This window comes from Bos mutus, chromosome 20, assembly GCF_027580195.1.
Source record: "Bos mutus isolate GX-2022 chromosome 20, NWIPB_WYAK_1.1, whole genome shotgun sequence".
NCBI lineage: Eukaryota > Metazoa > Chordata > Mammalia > Artiodactyla > Bovidae > Bos > Bos mutus.
In genome coordinates this window covers 32,622,360-32,647,188 of record NC_091636.1, presented here as the reverse complement: position 1 = coordinate 32,647,188, position 24,829 = coordinate 32,622,360, and the positions used below count along the sequence as shown (strand labels likewise).

Sequence of the window (24,829 nt, the reverse complement as noted above, 5' to 3'; positions counted from 1 at the left end):
GACAATAGGGATCTCAGCATGCACTGCCCTCCAACACCAGTGCCTGTTCCCCTGACCTGCAACACACAGGTCCCTGCAAACTCTGCCCCATCCATCAGATCTCCACGCAAATGCTGCATCCCACGACATGCACTCTGATGTGTAACTATTCTAAGTATTGGTTTCTATGACTCTATCCCGGTGAGACTCTGACCTGTCTAAATGAAGGACCACATCTTTCTATTTCTAACTTCCTCAGAGCCTATTATAGTGCTCAGCATATAGTAGGTACTCAACAAATATTTGGTGCCTGCAGAAACAAGTAAATTAACATACTTACATACAATAATTCTGCCAAATTTCCAGAAAAAGCATCAAAGAATATTCATCAGAGGATGGAAGGTGCTAAGCCAGCAAATTCATAAAAAGCTGGCTCATTTATATTGGGTGGGGTAGAGGTAGAAGTGAGCCATTTAAAAAAGAAAGAGAACAGAACATGGAAACAACTAAGAACTTGAAACAACACGATGCATTTGTGGAGATCTTAGAAGAAGTGAAGCCCTGGAAACAGAATGGGGTGGGCTGCTGGGGAGTTGATGACAAAAGACTGGGAGGCTCAGATCAGATCAGATCAGTCGCTCAGTCGTGTCCGACTCTTTGTGACCCCATGAATCGCAGCACGCCAGGCCTCCTTGTCCATCACCAACTCCCAGAGTTCACTCAGACTCATGTCCATTGAGTCAGTGATGCCATCCAGCCATCTCATCCTCTGTCGTCCCCTTCTCCTCCTGCCCCCAATCCCTCCCAGCATCACAGTCTTTTCCAGTGAGTCAACTCTTGGCATGAGGTGGCCAAAGTACTGGAGTTTCAGCTTTAGCATCATTCCTTCCAAAGAAATCCCAGGGCTGATCTCCTTCAGAATGGACTGGTTGGATCTCCTTGAAGTCCAAGGGACTCTCAAGAGTCTTCTACAACACCACACTTCAAAAGCATCAATTCTTTGGCGCTCAGCCTTCTTCACAGTCCAACTCTCACATCCATACATGACCACAGGAAAACCATAGCCTTGACTAGACGAACCTTTGTTGGCAAAGTAATGTCTCTGCTTTTGAATATGCTATCTAGGTTGGTCATAACTTTCCTTCCAAGAAGTAAGTGTCTTTTCATTTCATGGCTTGCAGTCACCATCTGTAGTGATTTTGGAGCCCAGAAAAATAAAGTCTGACACTGTTTCCACTGTCTCCCCTTCTATTTCCCATGAAGTGATGGGACCGGATGCCATGATCTTCGTTTTCTGAATGTTGAGCTTTGAGCCAACTTTTTCACTCTCCACTTTCACTTTCATCAAGAGGCTTTTGAGTTCCTCCGTGGCCCTAATTCAATCCAGCTTTAGTTTGAGACTAGCCACTTTGGCAGTGGCATGGCATGACTGGTTACCAGGAAAGAAAGTCTGTCTAGCAGTAAGAGGACCTTTGGGATGCTATGCAGATGTGACAAGGACCTAAACAAGCAGAAATGCACAGGACGGAGCAGATTACACGGGTGCTGTGGATGCAATACGTACAGCGCTTGGTGCCAAGGGAGGGGCAGAAATTCCACAGGTAATTTCCAGAAGGGGCAGGGGCATCATCACTTCTCCAGGTGGGCTAGCAGATGGGAGATTTTTAGAGGAAATGATGATTTTACTTGTATAAGTGTTATAGTTGAGGTAGTTATGGAATAATTGGGGGGAGTTATCTAACAGGGAAGAAATACAGTCCTAGAATTCATCAGACAATTCCAGTGTGGACATAAGGATCAGGGATTCACTAAGTGAAGAATAACAGTTGGGGACAAAAATTTATATAGCATCCAAGAGAGATGCAGAGAGTCAGAGGTGCAGAGGACCTTGGATGAAGTTACATAGAGCCCTGGAGGAACTAGTAAAAAGAGGATGTGGTGTCTAGGGATCCAGGTTGTTGAGAACAGCTTTGCATTAGGGTAGCATGTGGTTTACAACTTTGGGTCCAAGGCTACAGTTAAGGTCTTTCTCAGAAGACCAGAGAGGGGCAAAGAAAGTCCAAAGAATTTGGCTTTAAGAGTATGATCCAGAAATTACATGGGTTCAAATGCTGAAATCCCACTGACTCAAACTTGGCCACATGGATTGACGGCAGAAGAAGGGGATGACAGAGGATGAGATGGTTGGATAGCATGACTAACTCAATGGACATGAGTTTGAGTAAGCTCTGAGAGATGTGAAGGACAGGGAAGCCTAGTGTGCTGCAGTCTATGGGATCGCGAAGAGTCAGACACGACTTCATGACTGAACAACATGCAAGGGAGGTCTGGAAAATGTGGTCTGTCACTGGGCTACAATGTGCCCAGCTAAAGCCTGGGAGGGTTCTAATACAAAAGGGAAGAAGGGGAGATGGGTACTAAGTGACACAATTCCGTTGCTTTCTTTTAAATATTTTGCTGAGAGAATTCTCTGGCGGTGGTCCAGTGGTTAGGGCTCCTTGCTCTCCCTGCTGAGTGAGAGCAAGGAGTTCAATCTCACAAGCCAAATGACATGGCCAATAAAAAAATAAATGAATATTTTGCTGATATCCATCTCAACAAAGTAAGGAGAGCTTTGACCAGGAAAAAATGAAAAAAAAAGAAAGAGGTACTTCTGAAACCTGATGCTCCCAGAAAATGGCCGGTGTGGGTGGGATGGTGATACAGAGGTAACTCTTATGAGGAGGCAGCATGGAATCGTATGATGAACATGGACTATACCAAACTGAGTAAAACTTCAGGCTCTGCCGCTGACCTGGACAAGTTTCTGACCTGCCTACATCCCAGCCTTACATTACAGGGTCACTGACAGGTTAATAAATTCAGTATCTACAATGACATACACAGAGCCTTGCACCTAGTGAGGACTCAAACTCCTATTCCTTTCCTCCATTTTTCCCCATTTTTAGAGGGCAAAAGAAGGACACACCAAGAGATCAAAAGAAGAGAAGAAAGACGGTGGCTAGACACCAAAAACTACCACTACTTTTTTGTAATTTTGCCTGGAACCTCGATGCCTAAGTTTAAATGAAAGCCACTCTACAATGCCAGTCTGACACCAGTGCCTGCTCTATGTCTCCAGAGGCAGTTTCAAGGCAAGGGAAATGTTATGATGGTTACTCTAGAGCACCACTGCAGGCAGCCAGGCTTCAAATACCATAAGCTGCTGGCTGGCTGCAAAGACTTACAAGGAAAGAGTTTCCTTTGATTAAAACATTTGTAAACATTAGGTCATGCTATATTTTAAGTAACCTGCATCTGTAACCCTATAGATGAAGAAAAGGAGCAAAAAGCTATACCTAAGACCAGCTGATGGTGCCATCCACTTACTGAAAAGAAAGATTAGCAGCCCAAGAATACAAGATTATATTTCTTTCTTCAGATTTTAATTCTTCACTGCAAACTATCCACTCTGTATCTTAGAAAACTGTAGGGATCCTCCCCCCGGGCTGATTAGTCATAAGGCAGTAGAAGTTACCTGGCATGTCTAAAAGAACTGGTCATTACGGGAGAGGCCACTAGGAGTGAAAGAACTCTCCTCTCTCTCTTCTTTCCAACCTCTCTCAATCTTCAGGCAGACAAAAGATGCAGGAAAGAAGTGAGGTCCTTGTGTTTCCTTAAGTTGGGCCAGTAACAGTGAGTCCAGGTGAACAACAGAGAGTAGGAATCACATTCCAGGAGTAAAAAGTGAAGGTGGCAAGAAAAGGAACTTCTTCTTTTGGTTAGTTTTCAAGGTTTGTTGTTATTTAGTTGCTAAGTCATGTCCAACTCTTTTGCAACCCCATGGACTGTAGCCCACCAGACTCCTCTGTCCACGGGATTTCCCAAGCAAATATACTGGAGTGGGTTGCCATTTCCTTCTCCAGGGCATCGTTCCCAGCCAAGGATCGAATGTGTGTCTCTTGCACTAGCAGGTGGATTCTTTGTCACTGAGCAAACAGGGAAGCCCAGTTTTCAAGGTTATCTAACTGTGAACTATGAAGAAGTCACTATTATTATTGCATCCTCCTGTCAATGGTTGTTCAACTGCTACTTGTGATTTGGGCTCTCGCAAGAGGAGATAAACACATGTCCTTCTATTCTGCCATCTTGAACCAATCTCTTAATCACAAGAATATTTTTTGTTAGTTTGTTCAATTGAAAGTATCTAGGGAAAATATCTAACTTCAGTTCTGGTCTAAAAGTCAGTGCCAGTTTCCTCACTCAGAGAAGAAAAATAAGAAATTCTAAAAAAAAAAAGAGTATCTTCCTTCTATGAAAAGCTTTAATAAGGGACTAATCAGAAGTTTGAAGTGCCATGTTTCCTCTATCAAAAATTCCAGCTGAGGAGAAAGAAAACAGTTTGGGGGGAAAAGAGAAGTGAGAGAGAGAGAATTTGCTAAATACAGGCCCAATGTTTTGAAAACGAATGCACAAAAATAATCTGAAATGAGTCGGACTTCACTGCCTATGCGTCAACACTGAAGGAACAACAAAAGGAAAGTCGGCAAGAGTTTCCTCCAAACAGACATTATGTTCTGGAAAAACTTTGGATTTGATCTGCGTGCTTGGCATTCCTTTCTCTCTGAAATGGAGTATTTTGGATGCTTTTTGCAAGGCACTGCTCAGAAGTCACCTGTGTTGGTTTCATTTCTATTGTTCCATATTTAGGCTTCACTGCTCAGTTTTCAGTGTTTACTAAGCAATTTATAATTTTGTATTTATTACAGTTTTCACAATGAAACTGCTTCATGACACACATCATTCTGTAACAGAACTCCCCATGGGAAGCAAGTCAAATGCAAATCTTTCAGATCCAGGCTCTCCAATACTTCATCACCAAATAAAAAAAGTGAAAATGAACTATCACTTCCACTCAAAATAGCAGGTATCAAGGAAAAGACCCTGATGCTAGGAAAGATTGAGGGCAGGAGGAGAAGGGGATGACAGACGGCAAGATAGCTGAATGGCATCACTGGTTCAATGGACATGAGTTTGAACAAAATCTGGGAGATAGTGAAGGACAGGGAAGCCTGGCGTGCTGCAGTCCACGGAGTCGCAAAGAGTCGGACACAATTTAGCGACTGAACAACAACAACAAGGTGAAAATAGTTTTTGTTTCAAAAGTAAGACTTTTAAAGGAGAATGAGCAGAGGGCATAGAGAGTGAAAAGCGTACTCGTCACTCAATATCAACTTTGCAAATTATCAGAAGCCCAGGGATTCAGGTCAGGAAGGCAATTAAGCTCATCTGGTTCAAATACAAATAAGAAAGGAATAAGAAAGCAAGTCATACTGATAGCTTGGTATTTAGAAGACTGGGCCTCAAAGTCAGAGGTATCAGGACTAATCTCAGTTCCACTAGTTATGTGACCTCAGGCAAGTACTTAACTTCACTGAAAGTCTGTTTCTGGACCCACGACAAATACCTATAACAAGCTCATGGGCTTGTACAGGCAAACACACACAGAGCTTAGTGTACCTTTGGAGCACAGTAAGCTCAATGAATGGAAGCCATCACCATTGTAGGATAATGATATCATCATCATCATTAATTACACACCACGAGGTCAAGGATTCTTGTCCATTTTTAGTCACAGCCAAATTCCAGCAGTGCCCAACACAGAACAGGCATTCAATAAACACTGAATAATTTATCAAAATAGAAGTGTAATATTCTTCAGAATAGACCACTTGCTGTTACCAAGTCCATCATTTTCTAACACCTTCTCAAAATGGCACCTCCACAGCCTTGGTAAAAGGCCACATTAACCACATGAAAATAACTGCTTTTAAAAACCCACATTCTGTTGCATTTTCATTTTTCACAGAAATACAACCACTATAACCATCTTTAAACCTAAATTAGAATTCACTGGCAGTCCAGTGGTTAGGACACTGAGCTTCCACTGTCTGGCAGAACGAGTTCAATTCCCGGTTGGGGAACTAATATCCCTCATGCCGCTGGGTGTGGCCCCAAAATTAAAAATATCTACAAACCGGAATCAACACCTGTTCCCTAACATCTTTTCACTGCCTCTGAAGACATTATAGCTTTTACCTTTAATGTGCACGTGAGGCAAATAATCAAAGAATGCCCTGATGTTTGCTTCAAAGTTAAACAACCATTTAGCTGAATGATAATAAATAATTGTCTTTATTTGCAATGTTTTGCTATAAAATATAAATACTATCAAGTTGAGTGATCCAGAGCAAACAATAAAAACCACAGTCACAGCCCAGTGTGAATTTCCAAAAGTAGCCCTCCTTACCTTTGCAGAATGTTCCATGGTGACCACTACTTTGGTTCTGGCACTGGACACTAGATCCATAGCCCCTCCCATTCCTTTCACCATCTTTCCCTGCAAAACAAACAAAAAATAAGAAGTAATTCTCTTTCAACCTTTCAGTATGTGGTGCAACAAAATTAACTTGCAAGAAGTTGCTGGAATAATTAATCAGAAAAACTCATTGACCTTCATTGCTTAGTACTTGAACTTTATCACCTTAATATTCTGTTGTTCTCTATTATTCTGTGGCTGAAGGATAAGTTCAGGATAAATATTACTATGTCACATTTATTAAATATAGCTAACATTATTACATCAAAGAAATATTAGCAATAAGGCAATCAGTGGATAAGAAAAGCCTCAAGAATCTTTCCAAAATTCTGGGCACATTACTACTATCAGAATAATAGGAGATGAAAATCTATATACCCCTGACATTCATTTCTTTCTTTTTAAACATACAACTGGCACCACTGAGTCTTCAATCACAGACCCTTTCTAAAGCACTCTCTTGGCTGTCCTGCAGATTCAATGCCACTAGGTAACAAACTAATGCATTAGTGGTGTTTCTCTAGTAATGATTAATATGAAAAGTGGGTCTGTCTTTCTAAAACTTGGCACTCCTCTTGCTCTTACAAAAATAAACCAAAACAAAAGTATGTATTTCTGTGAAGCAAAAACGGAAAACAAAAGCACAGTTCAGGATCCTTTCATCAAGACAATTCTATTGGTGTTCATCTGTCCAGCTCCTCATTCATTAAACATTTACCAACCACCTTCTCTGTGCCATATACTCTGAATAATTCCCATTGTCTAGTCTGTCTCCTGGTTATAGAATTTTGGAAAAAGCAAGTGCTTCCAGAGATGATGAAATAAATTCTTACTCAAGTAGACTGACGAGAAATGTTTCTAACACCGAAACCTCTTGAAAATTTAATATATTTTTTCATACAAGTCCTCTTGCTGATTTGACAATAAATGGTTACAGGGCTCTCGGCTCCTTTCCCCTAATTTCATAGCTTTAAGGAGATTAGGCCACACACTCACAGCTGGCTTTAAAACAGTCTCAAATACCCTGGTTTCAGAAATTTCAGAGTTCAATGCAACACTGCATGAACATGAATTAGGAAACAGAAAAGAAGGGAGTAAGTAGTCAGGATATCTTCGTGGTTTGGAGCTTGTCACTAAATGACATGAGAAGCATGGCAATGGTTGGAGAGTGGAGCAAGAAAGGAGTAGAAGAGACCAAATGAGTCTGTCTTCAGACATTAAGATTGCGATGAAGCAGAATATCCATGTAGAAATGTATAATTTTATATTTCTATAAGTCATGCCTTCAACCTTACTTGACGGCAATTTTAATAAGTTAAGCACCACATCATAATATTTCTGTAGAGAACACTGATACGTTATGGTACAAAATATGAAAGTTATAGATGGAAGCAATGAATGTCTATCATAAACTCCAATTCTTAGAAGTTTGAGATTTTTTAAAGCATCAGAAGACACTAAAGCTAGTCCATTTTAAAATATCTCAAACTGCTGTGGTAAGAATATCCAGCCAGTCTGAGCTTCCGCACACGGTGTCCTTGGGCAGACTAAGAGTGTAAGTGCCAAAGAATGAGAAAGCCAAAGAAAACCGGAGGCTAAGTTAGTGTGTTAAACGTTCCTTGAATTAAAACAGAATTATTTGAATTAGAATATACCACAGTCCAATTTTGTCCATTGTGACACAATGATACTGGTAAAAGTTTATGACAGCCTCTAAAAAGAAGCTTGTCCATTTTAAGTGAATCTGATGTATGTATTTTAAACCCCTGTCAATTATTTAAGAAAGACTTATAGAGTACCAACTAAGCACATAACACTGTGCTGGCAGGAATATGAAGAGCTAGAAAACATGTCGGAAAGAACTAGCTCTTTGTTTCTGTTAAAAAGAACTTTATCCCCTGACTCAATGTAAATGAACAGCCTTCATCATGCAAAGGAATTCAAGTGATCTAATGTTCTGTCCTCAAAGCACATGCTATGTTTCAAAGCACTATTCTGAAACTTACACATTGGTTTCCAAGAGTGAAAAATGCACAAGATTAAGTGCAGAACACCGGAGATCTATTAACCCATCATGTGTCGTGTGCAAAACACCAAGAGACAGGTTCAATCCCTGGGTCATGATCCCCTGAGGAGGGCATGGGAACCCACTCCAGTATTGTGCCTGGAGAATCCCATGGACAGAGGAGCCTACAGTCCACGGCTACAGTCCATGGGGTGGCAAAGAATTGGACACGACTGACGTGACGTAGCATGTACACGCACAAATCTCTCTGAATTTGGGCTCATTCTTCATAATTCAGGAATAAGAATATCTGCCCTACCATAAAGCTGTTGTGAGGAATGGATGAAATAATGTATGAAAACTGTGGAATAAACAAAAGTTTGTAAGTTCACCGACTTACATATTCAGTTTCCTGAGTCAGTCAATTCAGTTTCCTGAGTGTCTAACATAAGCCTGACAGTACTGGGTGCTAGAGTTAGAGATGATCAAGACAGGCTTCTTTCCTCATAAATTTCACCACTGAGGGAAGGGAAAGCATCCTTGTGTAATTAAAGAGACTGGAACCAAACTTCTTCCCTGTAAAAGAAGCATTCTCCACCTCTCCCTCATCCCAAGGCAGAGCTAAGTGCCTCTTCCCTGTGTCCTTGGCACTATTCGGTATGCAATTCTATCATAGTGAATGTCAACTCTCCTTTTCTTTCTGTCATTGTATTATTTATTATTATTATTACTACATTATAGGTGCTCAGATGAATAAGTGGATGAATGGCTTCAACTTACATAGGTATGTTCAAGCTCTAGCAGAACACTGAAGATGCAAATGCTAACTGTGCCTGGAGAGGCAGGAATGGGAGGAAGAGGCTAGGGCAGGGGGGTGTCACAGAAGAGATGCTTCACAAAAGCAGTCTGCCAAATGGGAAAGAGAACAGCAGTGACTCCTAAGGGAAAGCATTCTAGCAGGTTAACAGGAAAAACCTTCAAATGTTTGTTTTCATATTTTTTAAGTAAGTTCATTGTACTAGAAAAAGAAAATACAACATTTCCTTCCATTTCAAGTCCCAAGTGATTTCTGAAACAGAATCAATTACTAAAGGAAAACAACTTATTCTATCTATACCAGCAGAAAAAAAAAACAGTTATGTAAGACATACTCTCTGAAGCAGGTGGGAAATTCAACACAGTCTTTCAACCCCACTCAGCAGGCACTCTTCTGGGACTCAACTACTTGAATATCCCATTTCTCTACTGCACCTGGGGAAGACATGTGCCTGAGTGCTAGACAACGGAAGAGAGGGAGGAGACATCTGTAGTTTCAGGTTCTGGCCCATAAAAACCTCTCACATAGAATCCTTTATGCTCCTTCAAGTTCTACAATCTGGACATTGACATCATAGATGACTGAGCTTCCTTCAGCCTGGGTCCTTCAATGACCATGTGGAGCAGAGCCCACTTATTCAGAAACAAACTGCATTGTTCAATACAAGTGAAAAATAAACATATAAGATGCTAAACCACTGAAGTCAGGAGGCTTATCTCTTACATCAGCTAGTGTGACTAATAAAATGGTGTGTTGTCCAAAACAGTTCTATGTAAGGGACAGAATTCTGCACAGAAACAGAACTAACTGTTACAGCTGCACAACAGTGGGGGACCTGAGGCCTCTTAAGGAGACGTTGTACCACTGCTCTTCTGGCGGGGAGGGGTGTGACTGTCCTAGGCACTGTAATTACCTGTTTATCCAAATGTCCTACACACTGCTTGACACTTGATAGAGTTGAAATACAGATCTCATCTACATCTTCATCTCCCTCCTAGAAACCCTATATCCTATTCAATATACAAAATAAAAAGCTGATAAAACAGAGAGGTTAAGGAGCTAAAAATACACTTTCAAATAAATCACAAGAGAGAAAGTGGTATTTGGAGAAAAACAGGCCTATAATAAAGAAGAGATTCTGGGCACGATTGAAATACTGGGCCAGGGTGACACAAAGTGTGGCTTTCTTTAGAATCTCATCAGCAAATACACATTTCTTGAATGGGGCAACTTTAGTTCTGAAATGCATTCTGGCTAGCATAATGGGGAGATGATTGCTGGATACTCACTTCATAGCCAGCTCATTTTATGGATTGACTCTGACATCAAGTATGAAAAGAATACTGAAATAAAATGCACTAGAATGCTGCAATCTGTATTATTTAATACGACAGTTATAAAACTTTTCGAAAAAGATACTGACTCAAGTGTTATCCTCCATTCACAAATATTTCCGGGGTCTATTATGAACCAGGAACTAAAGAATTAGGAATAAAAAATGAATATGATCATCTACCTTTTTTCCCTAGGAAATATATTTAAACCAAAATAAATATTTTAAACACATTTTTATTTACTTTGATCCTATTTCCTAATATCAGAATTCTGAAGAAAAGTGAAGGAAATGGTTAAAATACCATTTAAAATAAAACATAAAACATATTGAAAATGATTCTTGCCATCATCTTTAGCATTAGTATATAAAAGTAATGGCTTATTTTCAGATCTGTTACCTCTAAATATTCTGTTAAGTAAGAAACAATGTACAATCTACAGAAACAATTTTTAAAGCATTTTAAACTAATGCTATGTGCCCCACTGAAAAATGTGAATCAAGTGTAAGCAAAAGGGAAAGATAGCTGTTATTTATTAATAAAGCTAGGGTTTGTTGTTCAGTATTAAATATCAGAACATTAGGAATCCATCTCAATCCAAATGTAAGCTTCTTTATTTCTATCTCAGTTCCCCATTATTAAAAAATGTTCTGGGAAAGAAAAGGGCCTCTAAACATGTTTCCAGCTAAAGTGCAGGATAGAGGGAAAGTAAAAAACATAATCAACATTGTTTAAACAAAGAGAGAAAGGTTATAAAAGATTTAAATTTTGCGTTAACTTAGCAAAGTTGTAACAGAAGTACAGCAGAATATTTCTCTTTTCTGTTATACTTTGTATTCAAAACCAAGAAAAATGTGATTTTCTTTTCTAAGATTAATGTATATTTCCCAGGACAGGTGAACTGATCATGTAAACCAATTAATATTTAACTAGAAATGAAATAATAGTCTCTACTGCTAAGTAAATTGACAAAATTGCTTGTAACAAATATCAGTTATCAATCATAATAGGGGCTGAACAGAAAAGCATTATATAAAAAGCAGTACTTGAATAAACTCAAAATTTCATTTTAGTAAGCACCCTTGCTCCTGTTCTCTCTGAGATCTTGTTTCATCAATTATCCCCCTCTCTGTAGATTCTTCAATACACTGAGGTCCGATTTCTGTCTTGATCATGCCTTTGAAGTGAGAACTACTCAATCCCTTCTCTAATATTTAATCATTTGATTCAGTAACACTGAGGGTTTATTTTATACATTCCTGGGCCTTTCCATGACATTTTACACTCTTGTCCACCAACTTCTGAACACTCTCTATACTCATTGGCTTCCATGGTTCATAAAACACCTCCTACTCTCTTTCAGGCCCCCTTTTCGCATCCTTTTTCCCACACCAGCTTTGTGTGTTGGCCAACTTAAAACCTCTACCCTTGGGCTCCTGCTCTTGTCACTACTTGTTCTCCATGAGTGACTTCATCTGTGTGCTCATGATATAAATCACTCCATCTTTGATGTTTCTAAAACCACATTTCAGCTCAAATCTTTGCTCTGAGTTTCGGATTTCAATATCCACCAGCCAACCCTGCGGCCCAATCTATTGGCTGATTCCCAAAATAATTTCCTCTTGTTTCTTGGCAATTGGCTACATTTCCCAGCCTTCCTTGAAGTTAGGGTTCATCATATGGGTATCTCTGACCGATGAATGGAACAGGGTGAAAGTGATATATAATACTTCCAGGACTGGACCATAAAATCTTCCAAGAACAAGGTTCCATGTTTTTCCCCTTTCTGCAAACTACATGTTGAAGATGGTGCAGCCACAGAACACAAGAAATCTCAATCCCTGAACAGAAGACAGCTGTCTGCCAATGAGGAGTACTCATCTGGTCCTATGGGAGTGAGAACTAAAAACTTCTATTATAGTATGTTAATTATTCATGCCTCAACTCAGTATAGTCCAAACTAAATTAAGCATATTTTTCAAGGCAAATCTCATCTGTTAACAAACTTCCTGTTTCAGTTAGTGGCCAACCATCTCAGGGTCTGAATCAGAAATGTTCCTATCTCTTGCTTCTCCTTCACTATCTATGTACAATCAATGCGTCATTCAATCACAATATTTCTTGAATTTGATCATTTCTTATCTAGATAAGATCTTTAAGACTTCTTCCCAAGTGGTGTTATAACATCCCTACTAGTCAACCTGTGTCCAGCCTTGACCTTGGTGCTATGCTGTGCTTAGTCTCTCAGTGATGTCTGATTCTTTGCGACCCCATGGACTGTAGCTTGCCAGGCTCCTCTGTCCATAGGGATTCTCCAGGCAAGAATACTGGAGTGGGTGGCCATGCCCTCCTCCAGGAGATCTTCCCAACCCAAGGATTGAACCCAGATGTCCCGCATTGCAGGCAGATTCTTTACCGTCTGAGCCACCAGAGAAGCCCCTTGACCTTCTCAAATCTTTTCAACTCACAACCTCAAAAATAATCTTCCTAAAATTAGCATTTTATATCATTCCTCTGCTTAAGACTCTTCACTAGTTCCCCAGTGCTTCAGGGTAAAGCCTAAGCACATCACTCAGTCTGGCATACAAACTATGATGGCCTGGCCTGGACCCTCCTCATCTCCTTACACCCCAGTTCCCATGTTTATTCCAGGAATAGTGAGTTTCTGGTCTACCACATATGGCTTCACACTATGCTGTAAGGCTCCACCCTCATTCTATCAAGTGTACTCCAGATCACCCTTTACGTAACAATCCTGATTGAGGTCTCCCAGGAAGCATCCACATGCCTCTGCCCCAACCCATCAACAAGACAGATTAGGGACCTCTCTTTGCTGCTCTCACAGCATCCCTGCTCAGTCTCATTGCAGAATCGGTCACATGGCCTGCATCAGGATCAGGGGTGATGTTCCACTGACAAGTAGTGATGAGGCCTCATCACTAATCAATCCAGGTAACTATAATTAAAATTCTTCCTCATGAGAAGCATCCCCTTCCCCTCTCTAACAAATTGTGTCCCACCCACCACCACCATCTAACAACTTTAAACACAACACCAGGCCTCCAAGACAATCCAGCTATGACTACCATATGCTGTGATCGATCACATCTATTGTGATTCATCAGTATCTGTGCACTAAAGAAATCAATTATCTTCAAACAGGAAAAAGGAGCCCTAGCTATTAACTACACTGATTCTCTCATTTTGTAAAAGTATAAATACCACTCAATAGTGCCTACATAATTCACCTTTGAATTGGGTGAATGTGGGTGAATTCAGCTCAACCTACTCCAAGTAAATAAAAAATTTTCAATGTGCATAAAATTGATTGCAAGTCATTAACTCCACCTTTGTATAAGAAATTGATTATAAATTTACTAAGTGAAGAGTTAAAAGTAGAAAATGTTAATATTTTCTTTTCCTAAGGTATAAGCAATATATGATGAAGTTTCCCTGGGTTATAAATGAAGCATTTTGGGTAGGTTAACTTCTTACAAGGTCAGATAGATTGACAGTCTGATTACTCTGTTTGGTCAATAAAATGAACAGCAGGAGGAAAACTCTTATGTTATTCTTAGCTCTGTCATGAAGCTATAGTTTCAGTCTTCATAGAATCTATTCATTATTCTGCAAAGATGGAAACAAATATCAAATAAGGTGGCTAGGTGAGTTCACCTTATTTTATCAGACCTCCTATAGAAGACATCAATAGAAAGAGCTTGAACAAGTGCTCCAGGATAGATGTAAGGGGGTTTGTTTTTATTTAACATGATTAAGTATTATTACAGTATAAATAAGTTATTAAATTGAACTTTTTTACAGTATAAATAAGTTATTTAATAAGAATTTAATTGAATTAATTAAATAATGCTAAACACTGGCATTTCTGGCCCTGTACATTATCCAGAAACAGGATAAACACAATATTTTAAAATCCAAGGGTAAGTTATTTTCTTCATTAACAACCTCTTCTTTCCATTGGGTCACAGAGAGAAATGCATTAGAATCATATGAAACTGCCCCTATGATACGAAGAACTAACTCATTGGAAAAGACCTTGATGCTGGCAAAGATTGAAGGCAGGAGGAAAAGGGTGCAGCAGAGCATGCGATAGTTGGACGGCAGCCCAACTCCATGGGCATGGGTTTGCGCAAACTCTGGGAGATGGTGAAGGAGAGGGAAGCCTGGTGTGCTGCAGTCCATGGGGTCACAAAAAGTCGGACACAACTGAGTGACTGAACAACAAGAAAACAAAAACACGTATGACCTAAAAACACAGAAATTTCATATGGCTGGTTCAAATTAATGTTCTAATGGTGGGAACACAGATCCCATTTACTATCACACAGAATATTTTTAAGGGCTTATGTTATTTTTAGGAAATCTCTAGATAATAACAACAAAAATGACAGCTAAAATACAAACGGAAAGATAACAATCATTTTTATGTGTCTGAATGTACAAAAATATATCAACATCCTTCAACAAGTCACTCACATGGAATATGAAATTATTACATTACTTTTGGAAATATGAAATAATCTTTCTCACAAAGTTTATCATCTGCTTCTTCAAAGGGGGTGTGGGTTGGTTGGAATGAAATGCGGGCGGTGAGCATAGAACCACGGGCAGAAGCACACTTGCTCCATCACCTCCTCCCACTGTCTGCAAAGCTCTAAAGAGCACAATTACAGAATTATTATAATTACACAGCTATCTCTGACAGCTGGATGGAATTTTCAGAGAGAGAGGCACAGTGACTGAAAGAACATTACTAAGGAATACATCAAAATCATTACCAGTGTTTTTAACCACAGTAGCAAAGATCAAAAAATAGTGTAGAAGATAATTTAAAAGCTAAACACATACACACTTAAGAACAATTGTGAAAGAGCATAAGGGCTTCCCAGGTGGGTCAGTAGTAGAGAATCCACCTGTCAAGCAGGAGACCTGGGTTCAGTCCCTGGGTTGGGAAGATCCCCTGGAGAAGGGAATGGAAACCCACTCCAGTATTCTTGCCTGGGAAATCCCATGGACAGAGGAGCCTGGTGGGTTACAATCCACAGGGGCGCAAAAGAGTCGGGCATGACTTAGCAACTAAACAACAACAACGAATGCTATGTATACTAAATGTAGGTTCTATATTAAGCAAGTTAGAGGGTTAGGTAAAAGAACATGTATTAGATTTAGAATGTACCTCAACTTAGGCTCCGTGGAAAACAGGTCTGAAATAATCAAGTTTTGTGTTCACACAATTTTTTAAAATTATGTATTTGCTGAGTCTTTGTTGCTGTGTAGGCTTTTCTCAAGTTGTGGCGAGCAGGGGCTACTCTCTGGATGCAGTGCATAGGCTTCTCATTGCAGTGGCTTTTCTTGTTGTGGGGCACAGGCTCCAAAGTCTTCAGGCTTCAATAGTTGCAACATGTGGGCTCAGAAGTTGCAGCTTGTGGGCTCCAGAGCACAGGCTGAGTAGTTGTGCCGTACATGTAAAATATCATGTATGAAACGAGATGCCAGTCCAGGTTCAATGCATGATACTGGATGCTTGGGGCTAGTGCACTGGGACGACCCAGAGGGATGGTATGGGGAGGGAGGAGGGAGGACGGTTCAGGTTGGGGAGCACATGTATACCTGTGATGGATTCATTTTGATATTTGGCAAAACTAATACAATTACGTAAAGTTTAAAAATAAAATAAAATTTAAAAAAATTAAAAAAAAAATCTAATACTTACATTCTCAGGTGAGCAGCAAGAGCTGCAGTGAGAAAAATTTTATTCCTTTTATTGCTATAACACTCTGTGGCAAAAATGATTTCATTCACATTCATCTGGAATTGAGGTATGGCAAATATTTGGAGCTGCGATGTACTCTCAAAAATATCATTTTTATTCCCAAGAATGCTATTTTTAGGCTTCATATTTAGAATGAAACACACTCTCTTGATAACCACTTGAGACGCAGCTCTTCAGGAAGGAGTTGCTTTTTTCTCTAACCTCAGTTCAGTTCAGTTGCTCAGCCATGTCTGACTCTTTGCGACCCCATGGTCTGCAGCACACCAGGCTTCCCTGTCCTTCACCAACTCCTGGAGCTTGCTCAAACTCATGTCCATAAAGTTGGTGATGCCACCCAACCATCTCATCCTCTGTCATCCCCTTCTCTTCCTGCCTTCAATCTTTCCTAGCATCAGGGACTTTTCCAATGAGTCAGTTCTTCATATCAGGTGGCCAAACTACTAGAGTTTCATGACTGATTTCCTTTAGGATAGACTGGTTGGATCTCCTTGCTGACCAAGGGACTCTCAAGAGTCTTCTCCAACAACACAGTTCAAAAGCATCAATTCTTTGGTGCTCAGCTTTCTTTATGGTCCAACTCTCACATCCATACATGGATACTGGAAAAACCACAGCTTTGACTAGACTAACCTCAGTGAGCAGGTTTAAAATGGAAAGTTGTTTATCTTCATTATTCAAAACTGTATGAGTGTGAGTTCACATGCATATATATAACTTAGCTTTGTTCATTGAGAAGGCTTAGAAGCAAAGACATCATGGTAGGAACAAGCACAGCCAAACACCCAGATCTTGGTTTCAAATACTTTTCTCAAGCAAAAGAAACCAGGATTCCTTGGAGAAATAGCTGATACTGGGTACAATAAAAATATAAGATGAACACCCTGTAGTAACAGAAAGGAAGTACTCAATGAAAAAATTTTCAATGAAGGTATACAGAAGCCAGTGTGAAAAAATTCCCAATGGCCACAGTTGGAATAACTTGAGTGTGAAAATAAACAACATGGCATTGGGTGATAACTCAAAGTATAAAATATACATGAGTCCATACTGTCATAAACAAATAAATGATAGAGAAGAGACAAATCTCTCTCAAAGAACAGCAAATAATATATAATACCTTTCTCTTAAGAGATCTTTGAGCGTGGGCTGAATCTACTGACTTGCTTCTAAAGAATAAAGTGTGGAAAGGGAAAAATAGTAACTTTATAGTAAACAAACCTTGTCAACAGTATCTTAATCAAAAGATAAAGGTTAATGTCAACAGTGTTATCATGTGGCTATCCTATACTCCTTAACATGATGCAAAAAGAAGAATATTTACTTCTATAGTATTCTTTCCAAACACTCAGAACCTCACTCTAATGAAAAAAAAAAAAAAATCAGACAAACCCATACTGAGGAACATTATACAGGACATCTGGCCAGTACTTCTCAAGACTATCAAAGTAATGAAAAATAAAGACTAAGACACTGTCACAGACCAGAAAAGACTAGGGAGATGTGACAACTAAGTGCAATGCAGTCCTCTGAACTGGATCCTGGAAAAGACAGAAAACATGAATGGAAAATCTGACAAAATTCAAACAGAGTCAGGAGATTGATATTAATGTACACAAAAGAACTGCACACTGAAAACTATAAAGCACTGATGAAACAAAATTTAAATGAAAGAAACTCTATGTTCATGAGTTGGAAGACTAATATTATTAAAATGACCATACTATCCAAAGTAATTTACAGATTCAGGGCAATACCTATCAAGATACCAATGACTTTTTTTTTAATAGAAATGTTTTTAAAATTCTAAAATTTATGTGAAGCCACAGAAGACCCCAAATAGTCAAAGCAATCTTGAGAAAGAAGAACAAAGCTGGAGGGATTATATTTCCTGATTTCAAAATATACTATAAAGCTTCAATATTTAGAACAGTATCATACTGGTATAAAAACAGACACATAGATCAATGGAACAGAATATAGGGCTGTGAAATAAATCCACACATATACAGTCAACCGATTTTTGACCTAGCTGCCAAGAATATACAACAGAGAAAATATAGATTTTCCAATAAATGGTGTTGGGAGAACTAGATATCTGCATGGAAAGAATATAACTGGGCTCTTATAGGGATAACAAAAGGCAAGAAAAGCAAAAATAAGCAAGGAGGACTACATCAAACTAGAAAATTTCTGCACAGCAAAGGAAATAATCAATGACATTAAAAAGTAACCTAAGAAATTGGAGACAATATTTTCAAACCACATATCTGATGAGGAATTAATACTCAAATATAAATGAAACTCCTACAACTCAACAGCAAAAAAATCAAATAATCCAACTAAAAAATGAACAAAGGACTTGAATAAAACTTTCTTCAAAGAAGACATAGAAATGGCCAAGGTATATGAAAGTGAAAGGTGCTCAGTTGTGTCCAACTCTTTGAGACCCCATGGGCTATACAGTCCATGGAATTCTCCAGTCCAGAATACTGGAGTGAGTAGCCGTTCCTTCTCTAGCAGATCTTCCCAACCCAGGGATCGAATCCAGGTCTCCCGCATTGTAGGGGCATTCTTTACCAGATGAGCCACAAGGAAAGCCCAAGAACACTGGAGTGGGTAGTCTATCCCTTCTCCAGCAGATCTTCCCAACCCAGGAAGCGAACTGGGGTCTTCCGCATTGCAGGTGCATTCTCTACCAACTGAGCTTATCAGAGAAGCACAAAAAGTATATGAAAAGATGCTTATAATCACCAACCTGCAAGGAAATGCAGATCAAAACCACAATATAGTATTACCTATTGTTAAAAAAAAAAAAAAAGATAAGTGTTGACAAGGATATGAAGAAACTGGAACCCTTGAACACTGTTGGATGGAATGGAAAATGGTGCGGTTGCTACTGGAAAATAATGTCAAATGTACCACAGTAATAAAGGATTATAATAATGAGGGAAATCGAGTGAAGGGAATATGAAAACTCTTTGTACTATCTCTACAGCTTTTCTGTAAATCTAAAATTATTCCAAAACACAAAGTTTATTTTTTTAAAAACCTCAATATGTGGCTTGTTCCTATAGTTTTTGTTTTTTCTTTAAAATGAAACCAATAGAGATTAGTCCTCAGATTTCCCTCAGTGAGGGCCTCTCCTAGTAATTTTTTAGACAATTGCTAAAAAACTTTGCAAAATCTGACTCTAAAAACAATAAATTTATGACAGTTAAATGAATTTGTGTTTTGTTTTTAGCTATGATCTGTTTTCTTGTAGTAAGTGAATTTTATTCCAATACGGGGTATACTAGCTTAACAGAAAGTCATAAGTTAGTATCTGGATAAAGAACAAGAAAGATAGTTCTGAGAACTCTATGTGTGGGCTTTTCATTGTTCTTGTTGTTATAATTTTCTTTTTGACATCCTTCACCCATTTTTCACACCTCCACCCCCAACCTCTAGCAACCACCAACTTGTTCTCTAAATCTATAAGCTTGTTTTTGTTTTTTAGATTCCACATATAAGAGAGATCACATGGTATTTATCTTTCTCTGTTTGACTCATTTCACTTGTTGTAATCCCCTAGAGGTCCATGTGTGCTGTCATAAATGGTAAGATCTCATTCTTCTTTATGGCTGAGTAATACTCTGTTGTGTTTGTTTATGTGTGTGCATACATACATATAGCATAGCTTCTTCATTCATCCATAGATTGTCACAGAGGTAGCTACCATATCTCAACTACTATAAGTAATCCCTCAATGAACATAGAGGTGCATATATCTTTTTAAGTTACAATTTTTGCTTTCCTCAGACAAATACGCAGAAGTAGAATTGCTGGTTCTTATGGTAGTTCTATTTTTAATTTTGGGGAAACATCCATGCCATTTTGCACAGTTGCTGGACCAATTTACATTCCCATTAACAGTGCACAAGGGTTCTCTTTTCACCACTTTATCACCAACACTTATTTCTTGTCTTTTTTTTTTTCGGCTGTACCACATGGTTTAGGGGATCTTCGTTTCCTAACCAGGGATTAAACTCAGGCCATGACAGTGAAAGTCCCGTGTCTTAACCACTGGATTGTCAGAGAATTCCCTTTCTTGTCTTTTTTATAGTAGCCATTCTAACAGGTATGAGGTGATAACTCATGAGGTTAATCTACATTTCCCCAGTGATTAATGATGTTCAGCATCTGTTCATGTACCTGCTGGCCATCTGTGTATTTTCTTTGGAAAAATGTTTATTAATATCTTCTGTCCATTTAAAAATTAGATTGTTTGGTTTTTTTGGCATTAAATTGCATGAGTTCTTTAAATATTTTGAATATTAGCCCCTTAGCAGATACATGATTTGCAAATAATTTCTCTCATTTGACAGGTTGCCTTTTCATTTTGTTGAGGATTTCCTTTGCTCTATTTTATTTTTCCCAATAAATAAACTTTGCCATCTAAGTCATTATTATTTTGATAAGCCAATTCTGATATTGGACAGCTTAGGTTTTTGATAGCATTAAAAAAAAAAAACTTGAAACATGGTAATGAGGACCTTTTAAAACAATGTTCTACAACCATATTATTACAAGTTTGAAAAAATCAGAAATACAGACTGGATCTTTGTTCTATGATATATAATATGCCATTTCTACTTTGTACTATTATTTTATTTTTCCTGTTATGGCTTACTTTTTCCACAGTAAGAGAGAATCTTTCAATAAACACAATTTATAAAGATAATTCCTCATTATAAACAGTACTTACAAAAAGTAAGTAGATATTATAAAAGTAAGTAGTAAGACTATTACTTACAAAAAGTAAGTAAATAATCATATTTACTTACTTACTTACTATTACTTACTTAATATTTACTTGCTGCTGCTAAGTCGCTTCAGTCGTGTCTGACTCTGTGCGATCCCATAGACGGTAGCCCACCAGGCTCCCCTGTCCCTGGGATTCTCCAGGCAAGAACATTGGAGTGGGTTGCCATTTCCTTCTCCAATGCACAAAAGCAAAAAGTGAAAGTGAAGTAGCTCAGTCATGTCCGACTCTTAGCAAGAACACTGGAGTGGGTTGTCATTTCCTTCTCCAATGCATGAAAGTGAAAAGTGAAAGTGAAGTAGCTCAGTCGTGTCCGACTCTTAGCAACCCCATGGACTGCAGCCTACCAGGCTCCTCTGTCCATGGGATTTTCTAGGCAAAAGTACTGGAGTGGGGTGCCATTGCCTTCTCCAAATATTTACTTACTTAATGATATTACTTATTTACTTAATATTTACTTACTTACTCTCCCTTATACAGAAAAGAAAATACAACAAAGAAAAGTTAAATAAATTACCTGAAGTTAAAAGAACAAGTCAGAAAAAAATTGAAGTCTTTTAAGTTTTTTCTGGAAGTTATAACTTCCAGAAAAATGTAATTGAATCCCCACAGAAGATGCTTCTTATTTAAAATGTCCATTATGTTGGACCTATTGCACTATTTTTTTTCTTATTGTTTCTAATCTATTGTATGTAATTAATTAATTTAGTTAAGAAGCAGACAGCAAGCCTAGAGATGATCTATATAGTTTCAGTTTAGACAACTTCTAAAAATACAGTTGGATCCTTAAGGACAAAAATTATAAAACTTTCCAAATGTGCTTGTAAACAAACCATGTATCCTTCACCAACCTGAAAGCCATGATTTAAGAAAATTAAATTTCCTAAAAACTACATGACTATGAGCAGAAGTCACATTCAGGATGGAAAATGTTAGCTGATTAAGTTTCTAAGTGCCAGAGTAATCAGTTTATTTTTCATAATGTTCTGGTAGTAAGAAAAATGTTGCAATTTTAAGGGAGCTAGTTCTACATTGTTTGTGGATTAGCTTTTCAGGCTCTGATTATATAGATGATAGGCTTTTTTTTTTTTTTTTTTAATATGTACTTCTTTGGCCCTTTATTATTTGGTAAGTACAGGATCCCCACCAGAAAGCGGTGTTTTGAAAAACAAAAGATAAGACGCAAATCATGATAAGAACTCTCCAATGAGGAATTCTCTTATCTAATTCTGTTAGTGTTCAAAGTTATAACAATATTCCATAAATACCAAAACAGATAATGAAAGGATAAAACAGGTCAAATCTCTCATATATGAGTTAAAGCTTATGTTAGTGTTAGTCGGCTCAGTTGTGCCTGACTCTGTGCGAACCCATCGACTGTAGCTGCCAGGCTCCTCTGTCGACGGGATTCTCCAGGCAAGAATACTAGAGTAGGTACCCATCCCCTTCTCCAGGGGATCTTCCAGACCCAGGTCTCCCACGCTGCAGGCAGATTCCTTACTGTCAGAGCCCCCAGGGAAGCAAAGGACTCTGTGTCAAGCCCTTGTGCAAAACATACTTATGTTTTTTATGCATAATTGTAACAAGACACGTAATCTGGTTTTCTATCCAAAATTATACTTAGAAATTGGTACTTATATAGCCAAATTTGGGCTTCTCTGGTGGCTCAGATGGTGAGGAATCTGCCTGCAATGCAGAGACCTGGGTTCTATCCCTGGGTTGGGAAGCTCCCCTGGAGGAGGGCAGCAAACCCATTCCAGTATTCTTGCTTGAAGAATCCCCATGGACAGAGGTGCCAGACAGGTTAGTCAACGGAGTCACAAAGAGTTGGACACGACTGAGCAACTAAGCACAGTACATAGCTAAATTTGGATAATCTGAAAAAAATAAATGGAATATCCTATTCTCTACTAATTCTCAATATATAAAGTATTATTAAAAAAAAAGTATTATTACAAATGATCCACTTTGAGTTAGCAAACAATAAATGGGCAATGTTATATATATTATTGGGTATAATAAATGTTAAATTTATTATTGGGTACAATAAAGCTCAAAAACTCTATCTGCCTTTTACTTAAGAAAATTCCACCATACTGACTGAGGAGGGAAAAGAAAGGAGAAAGAGAGCTAAAATGTAAAATATTAATGATTTTGCCTGGCATTCTATTTAGTCATTGACGTTCTGGAAAGAGGGTAAGATGGGAGATGAGAAACTGATATTCACGCAGTCTCAATCCCATATGCTTCCAGCAATGAATATTTATCAAGATAATTCTAGGGTTTATATGACATGTTGTCATATCATATTTGTTTTCATTTAATTGCTAAGTTGTATCTGACTCTTTTGCAACCCCATGGACTGTAGCTCACCAGACTCCTCTGTCCATGGGATTTTCTGACCTCCCCCAAATAAAAGTCAACTTCTCTATCTAGTTCTTAACAAAGATAATCATGATCTGATTTAGTATTGATCCTGCGGGTCTTAGTAATACACATCCCAGGGCTAATACGATCAGATAACGGAAGTCCTAACATAGTCACACTGTGTACATTACACTGGTAAGGAATGCAAGCAAGCCAGAAGGGTCAATTCACAGTATCTGCAAATAATAAAAGTATTTATGGCTCTCAATTTTTTTCTGAGTCTAATTTTAATTGTATTCTATAAGCTTTGATATAAAGTTTTATTCTCATTATTTTCTAGGTAATTCATAATTTAGGTTTTGATTTATTTTTGATTCAAAGACCTAAGGGAAAAAATACAAAAAATACAAAGAATACATGATAGATTTTATGGGTCTTCCAACCTTTAACAAAGAAATAAAACACATTCTTAAGTGTAATTTGAATAATGTGATTTTCGCCTAAGGGCTGACATTTAGAAGTAACCCTCAGTATAACTTTCTGTATTTCAAAACCTTTAGATCACCAAAGGCTCAATCTTTTTAATGTTAGAAGCTTGGACTGAGTATGAAACTTCTGAAATTTTACCATCTCTCAACTATTTATTTCTCTAAGCATTCAAATTTCCCATTATATCACAGCATCTTCAAAAATACCTAATATGTAAATTTACAGCTTGAAAGTTAAAATAACATTTTATAGTTGGGCTCCCTTGAGATTTATTGAGTGTAAGACTTTAATAGATTATACCTGCACTGTCCAATATTTGGCTATATAAATTTGAATTAAATAAAATTTAAAATTCAGTTATGCCATTTCTATGGCACCCCACTCCAGTACTCTTGCCTGGAAAATCCCATGGATGGAGGAGCCTGGAAGGCTGCAGTCCATGGGGTCGCTGAGGGTCGGACATGACTGAGCGACTTCACTTTCACTTTTCACTTTCATGCATTGGAGAAGGAAATGGCAACCCACTCCAGTGTTCTTGCCTGGAGAATCCCAGGGACGGGGGAGCCTGGTGGGCTGCCGTCTATGGGGTCGCGCAGAGTCGGACACGACTGAAGTGACTTAGCAGCAGTAGCAGCAGCCCCATTTCAAGTGCTCAAAAGCAACATGTTACTAGTGCTACAATATTGAACAAAGTATATATAGAACATTTACACAATGACAGCAAGTTTTTTTTGGATAGCACTGGATTAGACCAAAAGAGAGAAAGTCATGTAAGATCACAATTTGTTAGCAGAAAAGTTAAAACTAGAATTCGGGTCTTTTGAATTCTCTTATTTGCTCTCTATTAAACCACATACTGTCCCTAAGAACTAGTGAATAAATAAA

At 38.4% G+C, this 24,829-nt stretch overlaps 1 protein-coding gene across 1 annotated transcript in view; it reads right to left on the bottom strand.

The window, feature by feature from the left end:
- The window catches only part of OXCT1 (3-oxoacid CoA-transferase 1), a 165,918-nt gene that overhangs the window by 25,345 nt on the left and 115,744 nt on the right, over positions 1-24,829 (bottom strand). The window contains exon 14 of the mRNA XM_005889720.3: positions 6,269-6,358. Within this exon, the coding sequence (XP_005889782.1) occupies positions 6,269-6,358 (90 nt within the window). The remainder of the gene's footprint in view (positions 1-6,268; positions 6,359-24,829) is intronic.